General features: G+C 38.4%; 1 protein-coding gene across 5 annotated transcripts in view; it reads left to right on the top strand.

Moving 5' to 3' along the window:
• Positions 1-17017, top strand: part of CRADD (CASP2 and RIPK1 domain containing adaptor with death domain) — a 310952-nt gene that overhangs the window by 93759 nt on the left and 200176 nt on the right. The window contains exon 3 of one of the 5 annotated variants that reach the window (XM_064283732.1): positions 7030-15153. The exons of the other annotated variants lie outside the window; for them this stretch is intronic. Coding sequence (XP_064139802.1) covers positions 7030-7082 — 53 coding nt within the window. The 3' untranslated portion in view covers positions 7083-15153. Of the gene's footprint in view, positions 1-7029; positions 15154-17017 lie in introns of those variants that run through there. 5 annotated transcript variants of the gene reach the window in all.

Here is a 17017-nt window from a genome sequence, read left to right as displayed (position 1 = left end):
GGTTTATTACGTAGAAAGGACCTAAGTAAGTGTCACCCAAAGGAAGAGACGCATGTGGCAGAATCTGGGAGTATTCCAAACGGGAAGCTTCCATTGTCTTCAGGACACGTTATCCTTCAAGCATGGATGTGTGACAGTATGCATGGTACCCTGCCAACCTGGAAACTCAGCTGAGCTTCAATGTTCAGAGTTTTTATGGAGGTTTCATTAGGTAGGCGTGATTGATTGATTGACTGTGCACATGGTTGAGCCAGTCTGTAGGTCAGCTGACACTGAGTGATCCAAAGCCTCCACCCTGAATCATGTGATTGGTCTTTCTGATGTGGCCAGCCCTGACCCTAAGACTATCTAGTGTAACTGGCTCAACCCTTAGTCAGTTCCTTAGCAAAAACTATCAGGTGTGGCTTAAGGAAGCTACCATGAACAACAAAGATACTCCAGTCTCTCTGGAAATTCTAAGGGTTTAGAGATAACCTCACAGGAGCTGAGAACAAAGGCCAGACCTCTCTTTGAAGAGGTCACATTCCTTACTACACAGTGTGTCTGGATTGTCATCTCCCTTCTATGGTTTGCTCCTGTAAGTCACAGTTTATATGACATGCCCTGACTTCCTACAACTTTTTGAGTTCTTACCTGTGTTATAGCCTTATTAGGTTGTGTTGCCTGATATGAACTCTATCTTATTTTCGGGAAATTCACTACGTGACCAAATTGGTATTATGAAAATTATGTTTCATTTCATGACAAATAGAAATGGGGGACATTTTTCCCAATTCTCATTCTCTGTTGCTTAGTGTATCTTGGGCCCTGATGGATTTCTTGCTGATTTTCAGAAAAATTCTGCCTGTGTTTTAATATGAAGCAGGGATGGATGAATATTCTGAATTCAGAAAATTGCAGTGTCTGTTTGGAGGATGTGATTTGTTTCTTCCCATCATTACCCCGCTGAGATAAAAAACGTAAAACAAAGATCCAATTTAGCAGAAAGTAAAGGCATAATAAACTGAAAATAATTTTGAAAAGATCAATCACTTGAAAACTTCTTTAAGCTAAAGGAAGAATTCCTTTTATTTAAAACACTAATTTTCCTCTTCTAGGTTCCACCATGATGATCTGAATAAAGGTAATCTGCAGATGTTGTGGGCAATTGTAACCACAACTTTCTGGGTTATATTAGGCAAGTGGTTGATCGATCAGTAAGTATTTATTGCCTCCATGTCTGATGTGGGGCTGAGGGCAATAAAGAAATCAGAAGCTTATTTCTTGTCTTCAAGGCATGGCAGTCGATTTGAGAGATGTGCCTGGCATTCTTCAACTCAGTTAACAATTACATTAGATGTAATTAGGGCTAAATTACTTAGATGAGAGCACAGACACTCAAAGAAAAGGGAGGTCAGGCAGGAAGAGATGTGAGGTCGGTAAAGGCTTTATGGGGCCATAGAGGTTGACTCCCAATATTTGAGTCAAGGTGAAAATTGAGCTGGACCTTGAATGATATATAGACCTTTATTTAATGTTATGTGCTATTATTTAAAATTTATTTATTTTGAGCTGATAGTATAAGCACAGGAGTCCCTAGGTGGTGCAGAAGGTTAAGTGCTCTATCATTAGCCCAAAGGTTGGCAGTTTGAACCCACCCAGAAGTGCCTTAGAAGACAGGCCTGGCAATTTGCTTCCGAAAGGTGACAGCCTTGAAAACTCTACGGAGCACCATTCTACTCTGCACACATGGGGTCACCATGAGTCAGAATTGACTCAGTAGCAACTAACAACAACAACAATTTAAGCACATGGTAAAAAGGCCCTAAGAATAAAATAAAATAAAATACAGCAAACCTGTTGCCATAGAGCTGATTTCGACTCATAGCGACCCAATAGCACAGGGTAGAACTACCCGATAGGGTTTCCAGGGACCGGCTGGTGGATTCGAACTGCTGACCTTTTGGGTTAACAGCTGAGCACTTAACCACTATGCCACCAGGGCTCCAAAAAAATCCCTAGTCTTCCTTTTTATCCCTGTCCCCAGTCCCTCGATTCCTCTTTCTATACTTAGTGTTGTGACTCATTTCTTACAAACCCTTCCAGATATAATGTAATACTTTTTCATATTATAGCTTTGCTTATTTTAATTAATCAAATATTTTCCTGTTTTAAATTTGTCCTCTTCGAAGTGCTAAGACAGTGAAGAAAGTGGTCCTAATGGTAAGCTAAAAAAAAAAAAGACTAATTGCTTTACCGTTGGGAGGCCTGTAGCTGTGCTGGTTTCTGTAATTTGTTGTTGGTGAACAACACATGAGTGAGCTTTGGTTTCCCACTGACTGGAATATTGCGGCTGGAAAGTAAGCCACTCGGAGCACTCAGCTGTGTAGGAGTTGTTGTTAGTTGCTGTTGTGTTGGCTCTGACTCAGGGCTACCTTATGGATAACAGAATGAAACATTGTTATTTGATGTCTTGATTTCTGTTTGTGTCAAATTGTATACTGTGCCAGAACTTCAAGTTTATTTTCTCTAATCCCAACAACAACTCCACAAGGAGAGTCTTTTCACCTTTTACAGATGAGGAAGCTGAGATTCAGGCTATGTAGACTTGTCATAGGCCACGTAGCAAGTAGAAGGTAGACTCAAGGTTTGAAATGACTTCTGAACCTGACCTTTTTCGCACTCAGGCTGCCTCCCTGGATCTGAAAGTTTTGGTTCTGTATTTCTGGTATCACCTATGCCATATTCTTCTCCTGTGGCTTTTAGTTCTGAGGCACTAATGTGAACTTGTGGTGACCTAAGAGAAAAAGTGAGAGGAAGCTTTCTTCCTTTTGATTAGAAAAAAAATTTTTTTTCAGCTGACAGGAAAAGGGCAAATTCACAACTCAGTTTCAGAGGGCTGCAAGTCAAGGCAGTGTTGTTTTTTTTTTTAATGTGTGTAAACTGCCTTTCATTTTGAGTTTTTGAACCTGAAATGATCAGAGAGTCTAATAAATAACAAATACATTCTCTTTTTCTTCTTCCAATTCTGCTTAGCATTTTGGATTCAAGTTTAGAAATTTTTTATTCCTTTCTTTTTGTCCAGCATCTTCTTTGAAAAAAGATTGTTGCCCACTTTTAAAGGCAAAAAAATAAAACTGGGAAGAAATTGTCTTTTTTTGCTTTTTGTAAAGGCAACGTTTTTATTTGTATAATTTGGGTTATTGTGGTCCCAGGCACTCCTTACAATGCCCAGAACTCATTGTGGAAGGGGACTTCGGGTTCCTCACCCCCCCCCCCACCAGCATCAGCAAAGATTCACAGGCAAATAGAGTGTCGGGTGGTGAATTGCAACATGCGGCTGAGGAGAGAGCTTTCATTAGCAGATAAACAACAGCTATTTTTGTTTGTTTGGGGAGGCTGAATAGATTGTTGTTAAAAATGTGGACTCTGAGTTTGAACTGGTGGTGCAGTGGTTAAGAGCTATGGTTGCTAAACCAAAAGGTCGGCACTTTGAATCCACCAGCCATTCCTTGGAAACCGTATGGAGCAGTTCTGCTCTGTCCTATAGGGTTGCTATGAGTCAGAATTGACTCTATGGCAATGGTTTTGGGTTTTCTACCACTACTATTCACAGGACCTCGGGCAAGTTACACTTGCAAAATGAGAATTATTACTATATTTGCGTCAAAACTTTAAATGAATTAAATGAGTATATAACACTTAAACAGTGCCTTGTTGTTTTTAGGTGCTGTCAAGTTGTTTTCAACTCATAGCGACTCCGTGTGACGGAGTAGAACTGCCCCATAGGGTTTCCTAGGCTGCAGTCTTTACAAAAGCAGATCACCTGATCTTTCACCCGTGGAGCTGCTGGGTAGTTTCAGACCGCCAACCTTTTGGTTAGCAGCCCTAGCCCAAAGTGAACATACTCTTAGCTTTTGTTATTTTTCTTAGTCCTACCTCATTTTCCAGTTTCCCTTCCTGCTGTCTTCCTGTCTAGAATACGAATGCGGTGTATGTGGCTTCCGTGTTGGGACGCTGAGAGAGAGGCCAAAAGAACAGCTGATTCACTGACTCTGAAACCATTGAGATATTCCACCAGTGTCTGCTGCTACTTACTTGTGACCTTCTCGTTAGATGAGAGAAGTAAATCCCTATTTCTTTAGGTTACTCTGTCATTCCTTATACTCCAGAAGCCAGAAAGAGAGTATGACATGTTCAAGGAGTTTTAAGGTCATGGAAACCCTGGTGGCATAGTGCTTAAGTACTACGGCTGCTAACCAAGAGGTCAGCAGTTTGAATCTACCAGGCGCTCCTTGGAAACTCTATGGGGCAGTTCTAGTCTGTCCTATATGGTCGCTATGAGTCGGAATCGACTCGACGGCAGTGGATTTTTTTTGGTTTGTGGCCAAAGGGCAAAGCATAATGGACCCAGGCATGAGGGTCCCAGGCAGGGTTGACCAATGATGCTAGAAGCATTAGCATGGCTCAGATTTTGAAGGGCCTTGTAAACCACATTACAAATTTAGAATTTTTTTCCCCTTGGGGAGTTATTATAATCAGGGGATCAGACATGATCAGGTTTTTGGCTTAAGAAAGATAATTCTGGATCACGCCAGTGACAAGACTGGAGGCAGTGGAGGTGTTTAGGAGACTATTACAGTAACCTCAGTGAGAGGTGATCATGGCTATGGGGAGGGAGGAAAGTGGGAGAATTCTAGAAATATTTAGGGATTAAAAACAACAGGGCTTGTGGGGAGATGAGGAGAAGGGGAGGAGTCAAGTGTCACTTCAGGGTTTCTGGTTACTGGCTGGATGGTGGTGCTTTTAGCTCCTCTTAGCAAAGGAGTGGGTTCTTAGTCTTTTAGTGATCCAGTTAACAGATTTATTTATGATTTTTTCATATCCCTTTCCTTCCAGAGGAATAGGCACTCACTTACTCATTAGACCCAGTAGACTGGATGAAGTGTTAAACTGTTGGTTTCTGTTCTTTACAGCTTACGTCCTTGAGCCAGTTCTTATACATTAGCCTTCACTGTTTACCCTCATCTCCCCAAATCTCTCATCCCTCACCTTATGTTTCCTCAACATATTGCCAGTAGGTTGTGCTATGTTGCCTTGCATTTATTTTGTTGTAGCATGTATGTATTTGTTCTGTTTTCCCTATCAGATACCGTTTCATTTTTTAAGCTAACATTTATTGAGGCTTATTATGTGTGAGGCAGTGGGGTTTTTTTTTGGTATTATGTGTGAGGCACTGTGCTTAGGGCTTTAGATCATACGTTAAGACACTTTCTCACAGCAGCTGTTCGCGGTAGGTAGTATTATCTCCGTTTTACAGAAAAGAAAACAGGGTCTTAGAGAGGAGATAGGCCCAAGGATGTGCAACTAGTAAATGGCAGAGCTGTGGTTTGAATCTTAATCTGTTTGATTTAAAAGTCTTGATCATCACTCTCTTTGAGAAGGGCAGGGTTGGTGTCATCTACCCCGCCCCCAGCCTCCACTGTTCTCCAAGAATACCAGATAGAGTACTCTTAAGACAAGCTTCTTATGACTTGCGAAAAATAATGATTATTTTCTTATGTATAATCAGCACAACTACTCTGAAGAAAAATTAGAAAATACATACAAGCAAACTGAATAAAACATTACCAGAAACCCTTCCACCCAAAGATAGATCAGTATTAATATTTTAATATTATCTTTTTAGATTGCTTATATAAACAAGTAAGTGTACATGTGCAGAAACTCTTTAAAGAGATATTTGGCTAGCAAATTTCTCTTTAGTACACCTAAAGCTTGTGTGCTTACTTAAAGCCAGTTGAGTGTATATATGTGGGTGTGTGTAGTACTGTTTATGTCAATTTAACTTATTGTAATTATGTAATCTAATGAAATATAAACCAATGAAATACAAGTATAAAAATAGAGTTGTTATTTCCACTAAAATTTGATTGAATGTTTTAGCAAAATGTGATAAAGGTGAATCTCTAAAACAATTGCTCTGGAATTTGAAGTGGATGGAAGAGCTGTAAAAAATTAGAAAAGAAATGTTAGAGTCATGGAAGAATCCACATTTATATTGCATGACAAGTGTATTTAATTTTTTGTCCCATGTTAAAGAAACCGAAACTTAAAATAGAGAAGGTAGATTATGGATACGATTTATGCAGGCAAGATGATGTGGTATTGCAGTCAGCAGACAGATTCTTAAGCCTTTAGTGTTAAGTCAATATAAAATGTGTTAGGCAGCCAGTGTTGTTTTTTGTGAATCCCTATTTTCATATTTTTTTTTAATTAAGCAGTTAAGGTCCAGTCCTAAATGTGTTAGATAAGAATGCTTCCAGTCCGTATATCTGAAAAGGAGAATTAATTTGGTAATTCCGACTCATAGCGACCCTGTGAGAACAGAGTAGAACTGCCTTGTAGGGTTTCCGAGGAGTGGAAACTGCCCACCCTTTGGTTAGCAGCCATAGTTCTTAACCACTATGCCACCAGGGTTTCTAATAAATATGGATTAAGATATTTTATGGCAATATTGCGTATGTGCAGAAAATTACACAAATCCTGTGTACAGCTCCATGAATGATCACAAAATGAACACACTAATGTAACCCCTACCCATGTCAAGAAACCACATTTCTGATACCCCAGAAACCCCCCTTGTGGCCTGTTTCTTCCCACAGTTTTGACTTCCAATAATGTATCTTCTGTTTTTAAGCTTTATGTAAATGAAATATATGTAGTTTTTTGCTTTGGGCTTATTTTATTCAACACTTGTTAGATTCATCCACATTTTTACATGTATTTTTTGTTCATTCATTTTCATTGCTATGTATTACTGTATTGAAAGAACATGCCATAATTCATTTACCCATTTTTCTGTTGATGGCCATTGGGGTTGTTTCTAGTTTTTGGACTATTATGAAAAATGTTGCTGTAAACATTTATATATATATGTGTTTTAGTGTGCATGTGCAGGCTTAAATTTTATTTTATTTTTGTTATTTATGTTTTGTTACCTAGAAATGGAATTCATGGATCGTAAGATATGTGTGTATTTAATTTTAGGGAATACTGCCAGAATGGTTACACCAATTTACATCCCCACCATCAGCGTATGAGAGTTCCTGTTGTCCCACATCCTCGGCAACTGTCGGTATCGACAGTCTCATGAAGTTTATCCAGTCTGGCGGGTGTATGGTAGTATCTTGTGATTTTAATTTGCATTTTCCAGAAGACTAATGAGATTGAGCATATTTTCATATGCTTATTGGCCATGCGGATGTCTTTTCTGGGAGATGTGTGTAGTGCTTATTTAAGTCTCTTGCCTATTTTTCTGTAGAATAGTCAGGTTGTTTCTTATTTATTTGTACTTTATATATCCTAGATATAAGCTCCTTTGTTGGTCATATGTGTTAGAAATCACTTTTCTCACTCTGTGGCTCTCCTTTTCACTCTCTTAATAGACGTTAATGGGAGTTGATAATTTTAATGTAGTCCAATTTACCGATTTTTTCCTCTATTGTTAGTGGTTTTTGAGTCCTATTTAAGAAAATTTTGCTTGTCTCTGTGGTCATGAAAATATCCTCCTGTTTTATCTTCTGTCCTCTTCATTGTTTTACCTTTCTTGTTTAGATCTTCAATTCACAGAGAATTAATTTTTGTGTATGGTGAGAAGTTAGGGTTAAGTTTCATTTTATTCCATGTGGGTATCCAGTTGATCCAGCAGTATTTATTGAAGAAGACTGTCTGCTCCCCATTGCTCAGCAGTGGCCATTGAGGTTATTTCAAGTTTTGAGCTGTTATGATTAATCAAGTATCCATGTATGCAGAGGTGCAGTTCTGGACTCTATTCTGTTCCATTGGTTTATTTCCATTGTGCGAATACATACTGTTTTGATTACTATAGCTTAATAAACTGAAGAGTAAGTCTTGTTTGTTCCAGTTTCTAAAGATACTCTTAGTTGTTTTTGGCCCTTTGCATTTCCAAATAAAGTTTAAAGCCATTTTGTCAATTTCTACAAACACAGAGACACTCAGACTTGCAGGGATTTTGCTAGAGATTGCTTTGAATTTATAGACCAATTGCTTTGTCAATCAAATCTGTAGGAGAATTGATATATTTGCAATATTGACTCTTTCAATCCATGTGCATAGGATATCTTTCCATTTATTTGGGTCTTCTTTAATTCAGTCAATAATATTTCATGGTTTAATTGTTTAACATAATTCTTTTAAATGGCTACAGAATTTTCTGTGGGTGATATATACAAAAATTTATTTAATCACCCCGTTATGCTATAAACTTAGGTTGTTTCTATTTTTTATTATTATAAACCGTTCGATGATAAACATTCACATTTATAATCTTTTGAGTATCTTTCTATTAGAGTTAACTTCTATTAAAGGGGGAATTGCTTGATCAGACAGCATGCACTTTTATGTTGCCTTGCAAATTGTATCATTTTAAACTCCCACCAACAGTTAGTATAGGTTATATTCTTGTCAACCTGGAGAATTAGCACTTTTTAAAGTGTTTGCCAATTTGATAGGAAAAATAATAACCGATTGTTCTTCTGATTTGCATTTTTTAGTATTAGTGAGACTGAACAATTTTTCATTTTTCGTGTGACCATTTGTAGTTCTTTTTTGAATAGCTTGTTCATGGCTTTTGTACATTTTTCTATTTTATTATTTTCTCAGTAATTAAGTGCTCTTTATATCTCATGGTAATAACCCTTTGTCACATATGTTTACAAAATAAAATTTGTACAATAAGTGAGCAAGTATATACTTTTATGACTAGAGTGGGCCTTTGCAGAAAAGCAAAATGAGAAAACTTGCTTTAGCTGATTCAAGTTATTGTTCCCCAAATGTTTATGTCCCTCACATACTTAGCAACATCATGTTTATGTCCTTCACATACTTAGCAATATCATAGCAATAATTTGCTTAGTAGCAAGGAGTATCAGCAATTGGATAAACTAGAAGGAAGACAACGTAGTAGAGCAGAAATATCATTAAAATTGGAGACAGAAGACTAGGTTCTAGATCTGGCCTTACCACTCCTTACCTGTGTGATCTTGGTGTGATCATGTTCTCTCTCAACCTTAATTTCCACATTTGTATAGGTGGGCATGTTTATGCTCATATATCTCATAGGGCTATTAAAAAATATTAAAAAAAAATTGCAAACAGTAAAAGTTACATAATACAAATTACAATACTGTTAAATACGGTGTGAGTGTAGCAAGATGAATTTATAATTTATTAAAATTATTGTCTTTCAAGATAACCTAATTTATAAAATATTCAGCCTAACATCTTTCTGGGTCTGTGATTTCTGGGCTTGTGCTAAATTGCATGATTGCTTTAAAAAGAAATTGTTCCTTATTTAAAAAAATCAAGCTGGTGGTGTTCGTGACACTTCAGAGTGCTTCTGTCTTCAATACTGACAGTCTTTTTTTGGTTCATTAGCCACCATTCTGGTAAAAGCCATTTTGATCTGTGATGAGGGCACTGCATTAAAAGGACATTGAAGTTGGAAATCTGTATTTTGGTCCTTTTATTAAAGTGCAGTCTTCACAAGAGGCAGTGTGAATTTGCATTGCAAAGGATAGCTTATTTCTTTTTAAAACACTTGAAGGCAGGTAATTTAATTATGTCTCTGCCAAAGCCTTTTATCTTCCCCTGCAAAGGAACTCTGTCTCCTTTTGGCACCTCATATTGGAAACTGGTCTAATCCCCAGAATTAATTAACATGCAAATACTTGTCTGGAGACATGGGAACACTGCTTTTTCATTTAGCATTTAAATGTCACTCTTAATGATGTTAGATTGACTTTTTAAAGTGAAAATTAAAATGGTATAGTCATCTCCTGATTATTTTCCGGAGCATATTATTGGTATTTCTGTTTATCTGATTTTGGTGGGAGCTTTAATCTCCTACTGTTCGGAGGCTAATTGAGTCAGGTCCAGGATTGTACTTTGTTGCAGCAAAGCTAGGTTCTGGCCCTTCCTTGCCTATGGCTTCCTAGATGCACTGCTTTTCAGTAACAGTTTGTTCATATAGGAGCAGCACTTGTAAGCAAATGGTAAAGGTACCCAGAAGCAAGGAGAGAAGTGTGAAGGGCTTTAGTAGTAACAGGGCCATATAGAATAAAGAAGACAAACACTGGAATTAGAGAGCCACATTTTGCCTCTTCCACTTAGAAACTTTGTGACCTTGAGCAGGTTACTCCTCTGATACTCAGTTTCGTCATCAGTAAAATATAAACAGTAACATCTACCACTCAGGTTGTTGGGAGGATTAAACGTGATAATGTGTAGAAAGTAATACATAGTCAGGGTAGGCTATTTGCTGTAACGAAGAACCTCCAAATCTCAATGGTTTAATTTAGGTTGTTTCTTACTGAGGGGTAGGGAGGGCTGTGCTCCATGAAGACATTCAAGGACCCAGATTTCTTTCATCCAGTGGCCCCTCCATTCCCTAAGGCCCTGGAACCCTTCATTGGATCTTCTGCTTCTAGCCGGCAGATGTGGGAAGAGGGTGAGCCCAGGAGGCCTTATGGGCCAGACCTGGAGGTGGTGCACATCACTTCCGTTCATATTCCATGTCCATAGATGTGCCTACTTGCAAGTAAGCCTGGGAAATGTGCCTCGGGGAAAACCAAATGGGTTTATTGACCACATAGCCCTCCACTACAAGCATCCAGTGATATTTGTTGAATAAATCAAAGAAAGGAGGGGAGGAAGGGAGAGAGGAAGGAAGGTGTTCTCTGTGTTTATTTTCCTTCCCACAGAATCTTAGAGTGTTAGAACTGATAGGAATCTTAGAAGTCATCAGATTTTACCCTCTGTTTTTATAAATGAGGAACCCAAAGGCCTGGGAATTGAGTGGCCTATATACAGTCTTCATTCTTCTTAGCGACAGGGCCAGGACTTGACCCACTTCTCCCAAATCTGCTAGTTATTTTGCTTTTAATTATTTGAAGCATAATTCTTTATTCTCTGCCCATAGGGTTGCCCTTGCCTTTTGGAATGTGAAGATGATCATTGTAGGCAGATCTTTGGGGAAGGAGAAATTTGGAATTTTAGGGTAATGGGATAGATACCCCCAAGGACTAGAGGCTCCACAGCCTCTCAGTATTTTGCAGTGAGTGTGAGAATTAATCTTCACTCACCCACTTATGTGTTTAACCAACCTTTCTTTAGCCCCCTTCTATGTGTAAAGAGTTATGCAAGGTGATGCAGATGCAGTGGTGATTGAGACAGGGATGTTCACAGTCTAAGGAGAATGGAAGGAATCAAATACTTAAAAGGTAATTACTACATAAAATGATAATGCAGTGGAAACCATAAAGTAGAAGCAACCAGCTGCTCGGGTGAGGAGGGAGAGGGAAGAAGAGAGGCTTCATGGAAGAAAGGAGTATTTGAATTGCATCTTAAAGGATGGGTTGGAGCTCATTGGGTGAACTCACTGTAATTAGGAAAGATTTTAATAGCATCTGGAATTTGATCAGCTCGGGAACACACACTGATATTTGTGTAATTGGTGCAAATAACCTTGACCGGTTGTGACTGTGAATTGAGAAAAAAAAAAACAAAAACCAAAATCATGATCAAGTCTTCTGTATTAATTAGCATTTAGTGCTCACATTTGCCATTCATCTGTCATAAAGTGTTTACCAGCAAGTGATTACATATAATAACCTTTGGATACAGGTCAGTCATCAACAACAAATATATTATTGTGAGCCAGTAAATTCTTGACATCATCTTCTAGGTCCAGTAGGCTTAGTGTAATTTTTGGATAGGTACAGATTTAAAAGAATTTGTGGAGCGGAGATAAATGCAGGAAATTCTAATATGAAGAGGGGATAGATACATACACCGGGAAGGATGTGCAAAGACATGTGGTTTGGCTTAGGGGGTTGGTTTTCAGAAAGGTTTCTGTTACAGGTACTATTTAGAGCTTAGTTTGTAAGCTTGTTGGAAATGCTTGGGAGTTGGCATCTTGGATGTATCTGTTAAGTAATGGTGGAAGAGCATGGGCTATTCTGCAGTCTGGCAAAGAGGATTCTGGGGAGGAGGGGTTGAATGAAAGTTTCACAATTAGTAAGTGGCAGAGTCAGGCCTAGAATCCAGGCTGGTCTGATGTCTGTCTTCCTCCCATAGCGCCATACTACCTCTCTGGGAACATAGGTAGAAGTAAGAACCCTATGGTGCTTTCCATTTTGAAGGTTAGAATCAGGGTTGCCAAAGGTTGCTTCTGAAGCAGGAGATGTTTGTTTTCAGCACCCCCAGCGCCTCTTCTCTCCTTGACATTCATCTCCTCACATTCCTCACCCTTCCATCAAATATTCACAGTGGGGTGTCAGCACTCCTGCAAAGAGTATTTGTAGTTGAATTATTTTAGAATATATGTTTGAAATCCGAAAATTACTCTTATAGTAACAATTCAAGTTGTACAAAATGCAAAGTAATTGTCCTCTTCCCCCAAATCTTTAATCTTCATTAAAAAAAAAAGTGACTCCCTAGACATTTTATGTGGACATACAAGCACATACAGATATATCAGTTTTTATATGGGGAGCACGTATTATGTATGTATTTTTCTGTAACTTATTTTCTTTAACCAATATATGGGACAGCTTTTCATACCACTGCATAGGTCAACTTTATTATTTTTTTAAATCAACGGAACAAAAGTCCACTGTACTGCTTCTGCATGATTCTTACTGAATGATCTTTATTTTCCTAGTCTTTTACTATTTCTTGCGCACCTTGCTGCAGAGAACATCCCTGCATCCATCTGCAAACTGGTAGAGGGGTTATTTGTAGGATAAAAAAAATAAATGGATAGACTACTTAAAGTAGAATTTCTGGGTCAAAAAGTATGTGTATTTAAAATGTTCGTAGGTATTGATCAATTGTTTGCCAGAAAGGTTGTACCTATTTTCATTCCTATCAACGTGTATGTGAATGGCTGTTTCCCAAGTTTTTTTTTTAAAGAATACCCTGGACTTAGGGCCAGAGAAGAAGAGACAAAGAGGAGAGAGGCTGCTAAAAAGTAGCCAAGAGAAATGAAAACTTACGTCCACACAAAAAATGTTTATAATAGCATTATGTGTAACATACAACCAAAAAGTACAGACAACCCAATGTCCAGCAGCTGTTGAATGGATGAATGAAATGTGGTATATCCACACAATGAAATATTACTCAGCAATAAAAAGGAATGCAGTACTAATACATGTTAAGGTGATGAAAATGTTATAAAATTAGAATGTGGTGATGGTTGCAGAACTCTGGAATATACTAGAAACCCCGGAATTGTACACTTTCTAAGTGGGTGAGGGTTATGTTATGTGAATTGTATCTCCCTTATAAAACTGTTTTTTTATAAAACTGTTTTTTAAAAATAGCCATGCCAGGATACATGAAATGGGATGCCAAGGATGAGGGTGTGGCCATTATCATGGTATATAAGCTGATACAACCAGCTTGGCAGGAGATTTGGGTGGGGGAAGGCATTTGTGTGAGCTGTGCTGACTATTCAGGTGGTTGATGATATCCAGCTGCAGAGTGGTTGGTGGGTTTTCTTACCCCAGCAAAATGGAGACAAGAGGCAGTTAATTCCATACCATAGTCAGGGTTAGAATCGAGGTTAGTACGTACACTAATTACCGACTCCTTGTTCTTGCTCAGTCCTTAGAGCACACAGAAGGTACTGTTCCCCTGGAAGCCAGTAATAGTTTCCTTTGCTGACCTAGAAATGCCTACTGTGCTCCAGCATTTGGAAAAGGAAGGTCAGAGAGAGGAAGTGCTCAGCTGCTGAGTCAAGGAAAGACGAGGAAGACCCAGGGTCACAAAGGACAATGAAGCCCTCATTTGTATATAAGAGTAATAATAATAAAAATAATAGCTAGTTTAAATTCGGTGATTAAGTTTCTTCTACACAGTGGAAGTGACTGGTCTTTTGGAATGTGTTTGCTAGTAAGTATGATAAGAATGTTTAAGAAGAAGTTAGGGTTTTTAGTGGCCTCTGAGTTGTGCTGATTGATAAAATTTAGCTCAAGTGAACAGAGGTTGATCTTGCAGTGGTACCTGAGTTAAAAGAAAATCAACACACCTTTCTGCCAAAGCCCATTTTCTCTTGTGATTGTGACTTCTTGAATAGGCTGTTTACTTCTCATTCCTGACCATGGTGGCACCAGTTACATCAAATTCTAATATCCAAATCTTCTTGATTACTTTCAGGTCTGAGGCTTTCAGCTCCAGAAAGAACTGAGATCTCCATGGTTCATTTTGAGGGTTTTAAATAGTGCTTAGGTGGTTTCTGCTGGTTTACCAGCAGTTTACTTCAGAAGCCCAGGACAGCACATGACTGGATCCATTTTGACCTAATAGCAGAATTGTTTTTTACCAGACAGAAGTTCTTTTCTTGGTCATTGTATTTGAATCTTCACCCTGGGTATGCTTTATTATCTAAAGACTTCATTTAAGAATATACCATGGATTTTAAAATGATGAGTCTTTTTCTTTGATTAGGATGTAAACAGTAATCTCACTCACTTCTAAACCTTTCCAAGAAGTACCTTTTCCTCTGATTTTATTTTGAATTGCTAAAGAACCTTGAGCAATGAGAGAAAATTTGGTCGATGATTCAGAGCACAAGGGAAAGAAAGGGAGTGATTCTGGCATATGCATGTCAGTTAAATAACAGCTGGTGGATATTTTTATGTTTGCTGCTTTTTCATAGTCTAAGGAAACCCAGGTGGCATAGTGGTTAAGTGCTATAGCTGCTAACCAAAAGACCAGCAGTTCAAATCTACCAGGCGCTCCTTGGAAACTGTATGGGGCAGTTCTGCTCTGACCTGTAGGGTCACTATGAGTCAGAATCTGCTTGATGGCAACGGGTTTGGTTTTTGGGTTTTTTTAAGGCCTATAGTTAACTAGGGAGTAATTAAGCTCAGTTGTATTTATCAGACTTAGGGCTTTTACTTTGTAAATGTCAGTATCTAGTGCTTTGGGAAAGCTTCAGTATGCTTATTAGCTCATTGACGAAATGCAGCCTGTCTTTCCTGGAACTTCCTGTCACTCAATACGTGAAGAATAAACTTTTGACAGATTAACCTGCAAGATAATTAAAAATGTTCCTTATTTCTGGCAATTAACCACATCTTAACTGCTACACGTAGCCATACATACATCTTACATACTTTGTAAAAAATAATCAGTTATGGCCTGAGTTAAGATTTCTTCTTGTGTTCTTGTATTAGGAATCTGGAAGAGTCAGTGTAAGAGCAAGATTGAAGAAGCAATGAAATAGAAATACTCCTCTGAACTGAGTTCTAACCAAGTAGAAAAACTGTTTATTGAAGTAGAATTGACTGAAACCTTGGGAGAGTGTAACCATGATGTTATTGATTTGTAACTGCTGAAGAGAAGGAAGTTGGTCATAGCCAAACAGTAACCATGACTTTGTTGTTTTTGTGTTTGGTGCTGTCGAGTCAGTTCCATCTCATAGTGACCTTATGTATCCCAGAAGGAAACACTGCCCGGTCCTGTGCCATGTTCACAATTGTCATTAAGCTTGAGCCCATTGTTGCAACCATTGTGTCAGTCCATCTCGTTGAGGGTCTTCCTCTCTTTCACTGACCTTCTACTTTACCAAGCATGATGCCCTTCTCCAGGGACTGATCCTTCCTGACAACATGTCCAAAGTATGTAAGACGCAGTCTTGCCATGCTTGCTTCTAAGGAGCATTCTGGTTGTACTTCTTCCAAGACAGATTTATTTGTCCGTTTGGCAGTCCATGGTGTATTAAATATTCTTTGCCAACACCAGAATTCAAAGGCGTCAATTCTTCTTCAGTCTTCCTTATTTATTGTCCAGCTTTCCACATGCATATGATGCGATTGAAAATACCATGGCTTGGGTCAGGTGCACCTTAGTCTTCAAGGTGAAATCTTTGCTTTTCAACACTTTGAAGAGGTCTTTTGCAGCAGATTTGCCCAATGCAATGCATCTTTTGATTTCTTGACTGCAGCTTCGATGGGTGTTGATTGTGGATCCAAGTAAAATGAAATCCTCGACAACTTCACTCTTTTACCCATTTATCATGTTACTGGTTATTGGTCCAGTTGTGAGGATTTTTGTTTTCATTATATTAAGATCTAATCCATAGTGAAGGCTTCAAGTCCTCTTTACTTTTAGCAAACAAGGTTATGTCATCTGCATACTTTAGGATAATATATTTCGGAGAAAAGACAAATGTTTTTCCATGTCCAGAGACTTGAAAAGAGAGGACAATACGAAGAGAGAGAGAAAGAAAGGAAAATTCTGATAGCAAAATCACAATTTTTTTGGATGCGGAAGTAAAAGGGAGGGAAGCATTTTAAGAACAAGGAACTTTTTGATGGGCTTGGATATTAAGAAAGTATGTACAGAAGATTGAAAGACAAGCACATGATCAAGGACAGATTCAGAAGAGTGGTATAAATCAGTAAGAAAGTATCTGTAAAGCTCAAGTTCAGATGGAACTGAGGATTGAGAGAACGAATGCTCAACACAACAGAGAAGGGCTTTTAAAAGTTGTGTTCAGAGCAAGGATAACAAGTAAAGACTAGGCTCATTGCTTGAGGCAGATGGAATAATGTTAACAGATGATGAAAAGCAGACCTACTCATCTATTTGGCTTCTATTTTTCTGTATCAAAGAGAGTGATCTTTAAACTGGAATGTTAACATAAACGCAGCTAAGAATAAATTGAGGCACCTGAGATAGGTGATGCTAATAACAGTTGCAGCTACAAATTGTTGAGTTTTGCTAAGCGCTGAGTACTAGAAAAGATAATTTCGTTACATTTTTTCTAGTGCTTATCACAACTGTGCATTGTAGGTATCTGTCTTAGTCATCTAGTGTTGTCATAACAGAAATACCACGAGTGCATGGCTTTAACAAAGAGACATTTATGTTCTCACAGTCTGGTAGGTTAAACCAAAAAACCAAACCCAGTGCCATCGAGTTGATTCCGACTCATAGTGACCCT

The sequence above is a fragment of the Loxodonta africana genome, chromosome 4 (genome assembly GCF_030014295.1).
Source record: "Loxodonta africana isolate mLoxAfr1 chromosome 4, mLoxAfr1.hap2, whole genome shotgun sequence".
Taxonomy (NCBI): domain Eukaryota; kingdom Metazoa; phylum Chordata; class Mammalia; order Proboscidea; family Elephantidae; genus Loxodonta; species Loxodonta africana.
The sequence above is the reverse complement of the archived record's forward strand: the minus strand, read 5'-3'. Positions and strand labels throughout refer to the sequence as shown.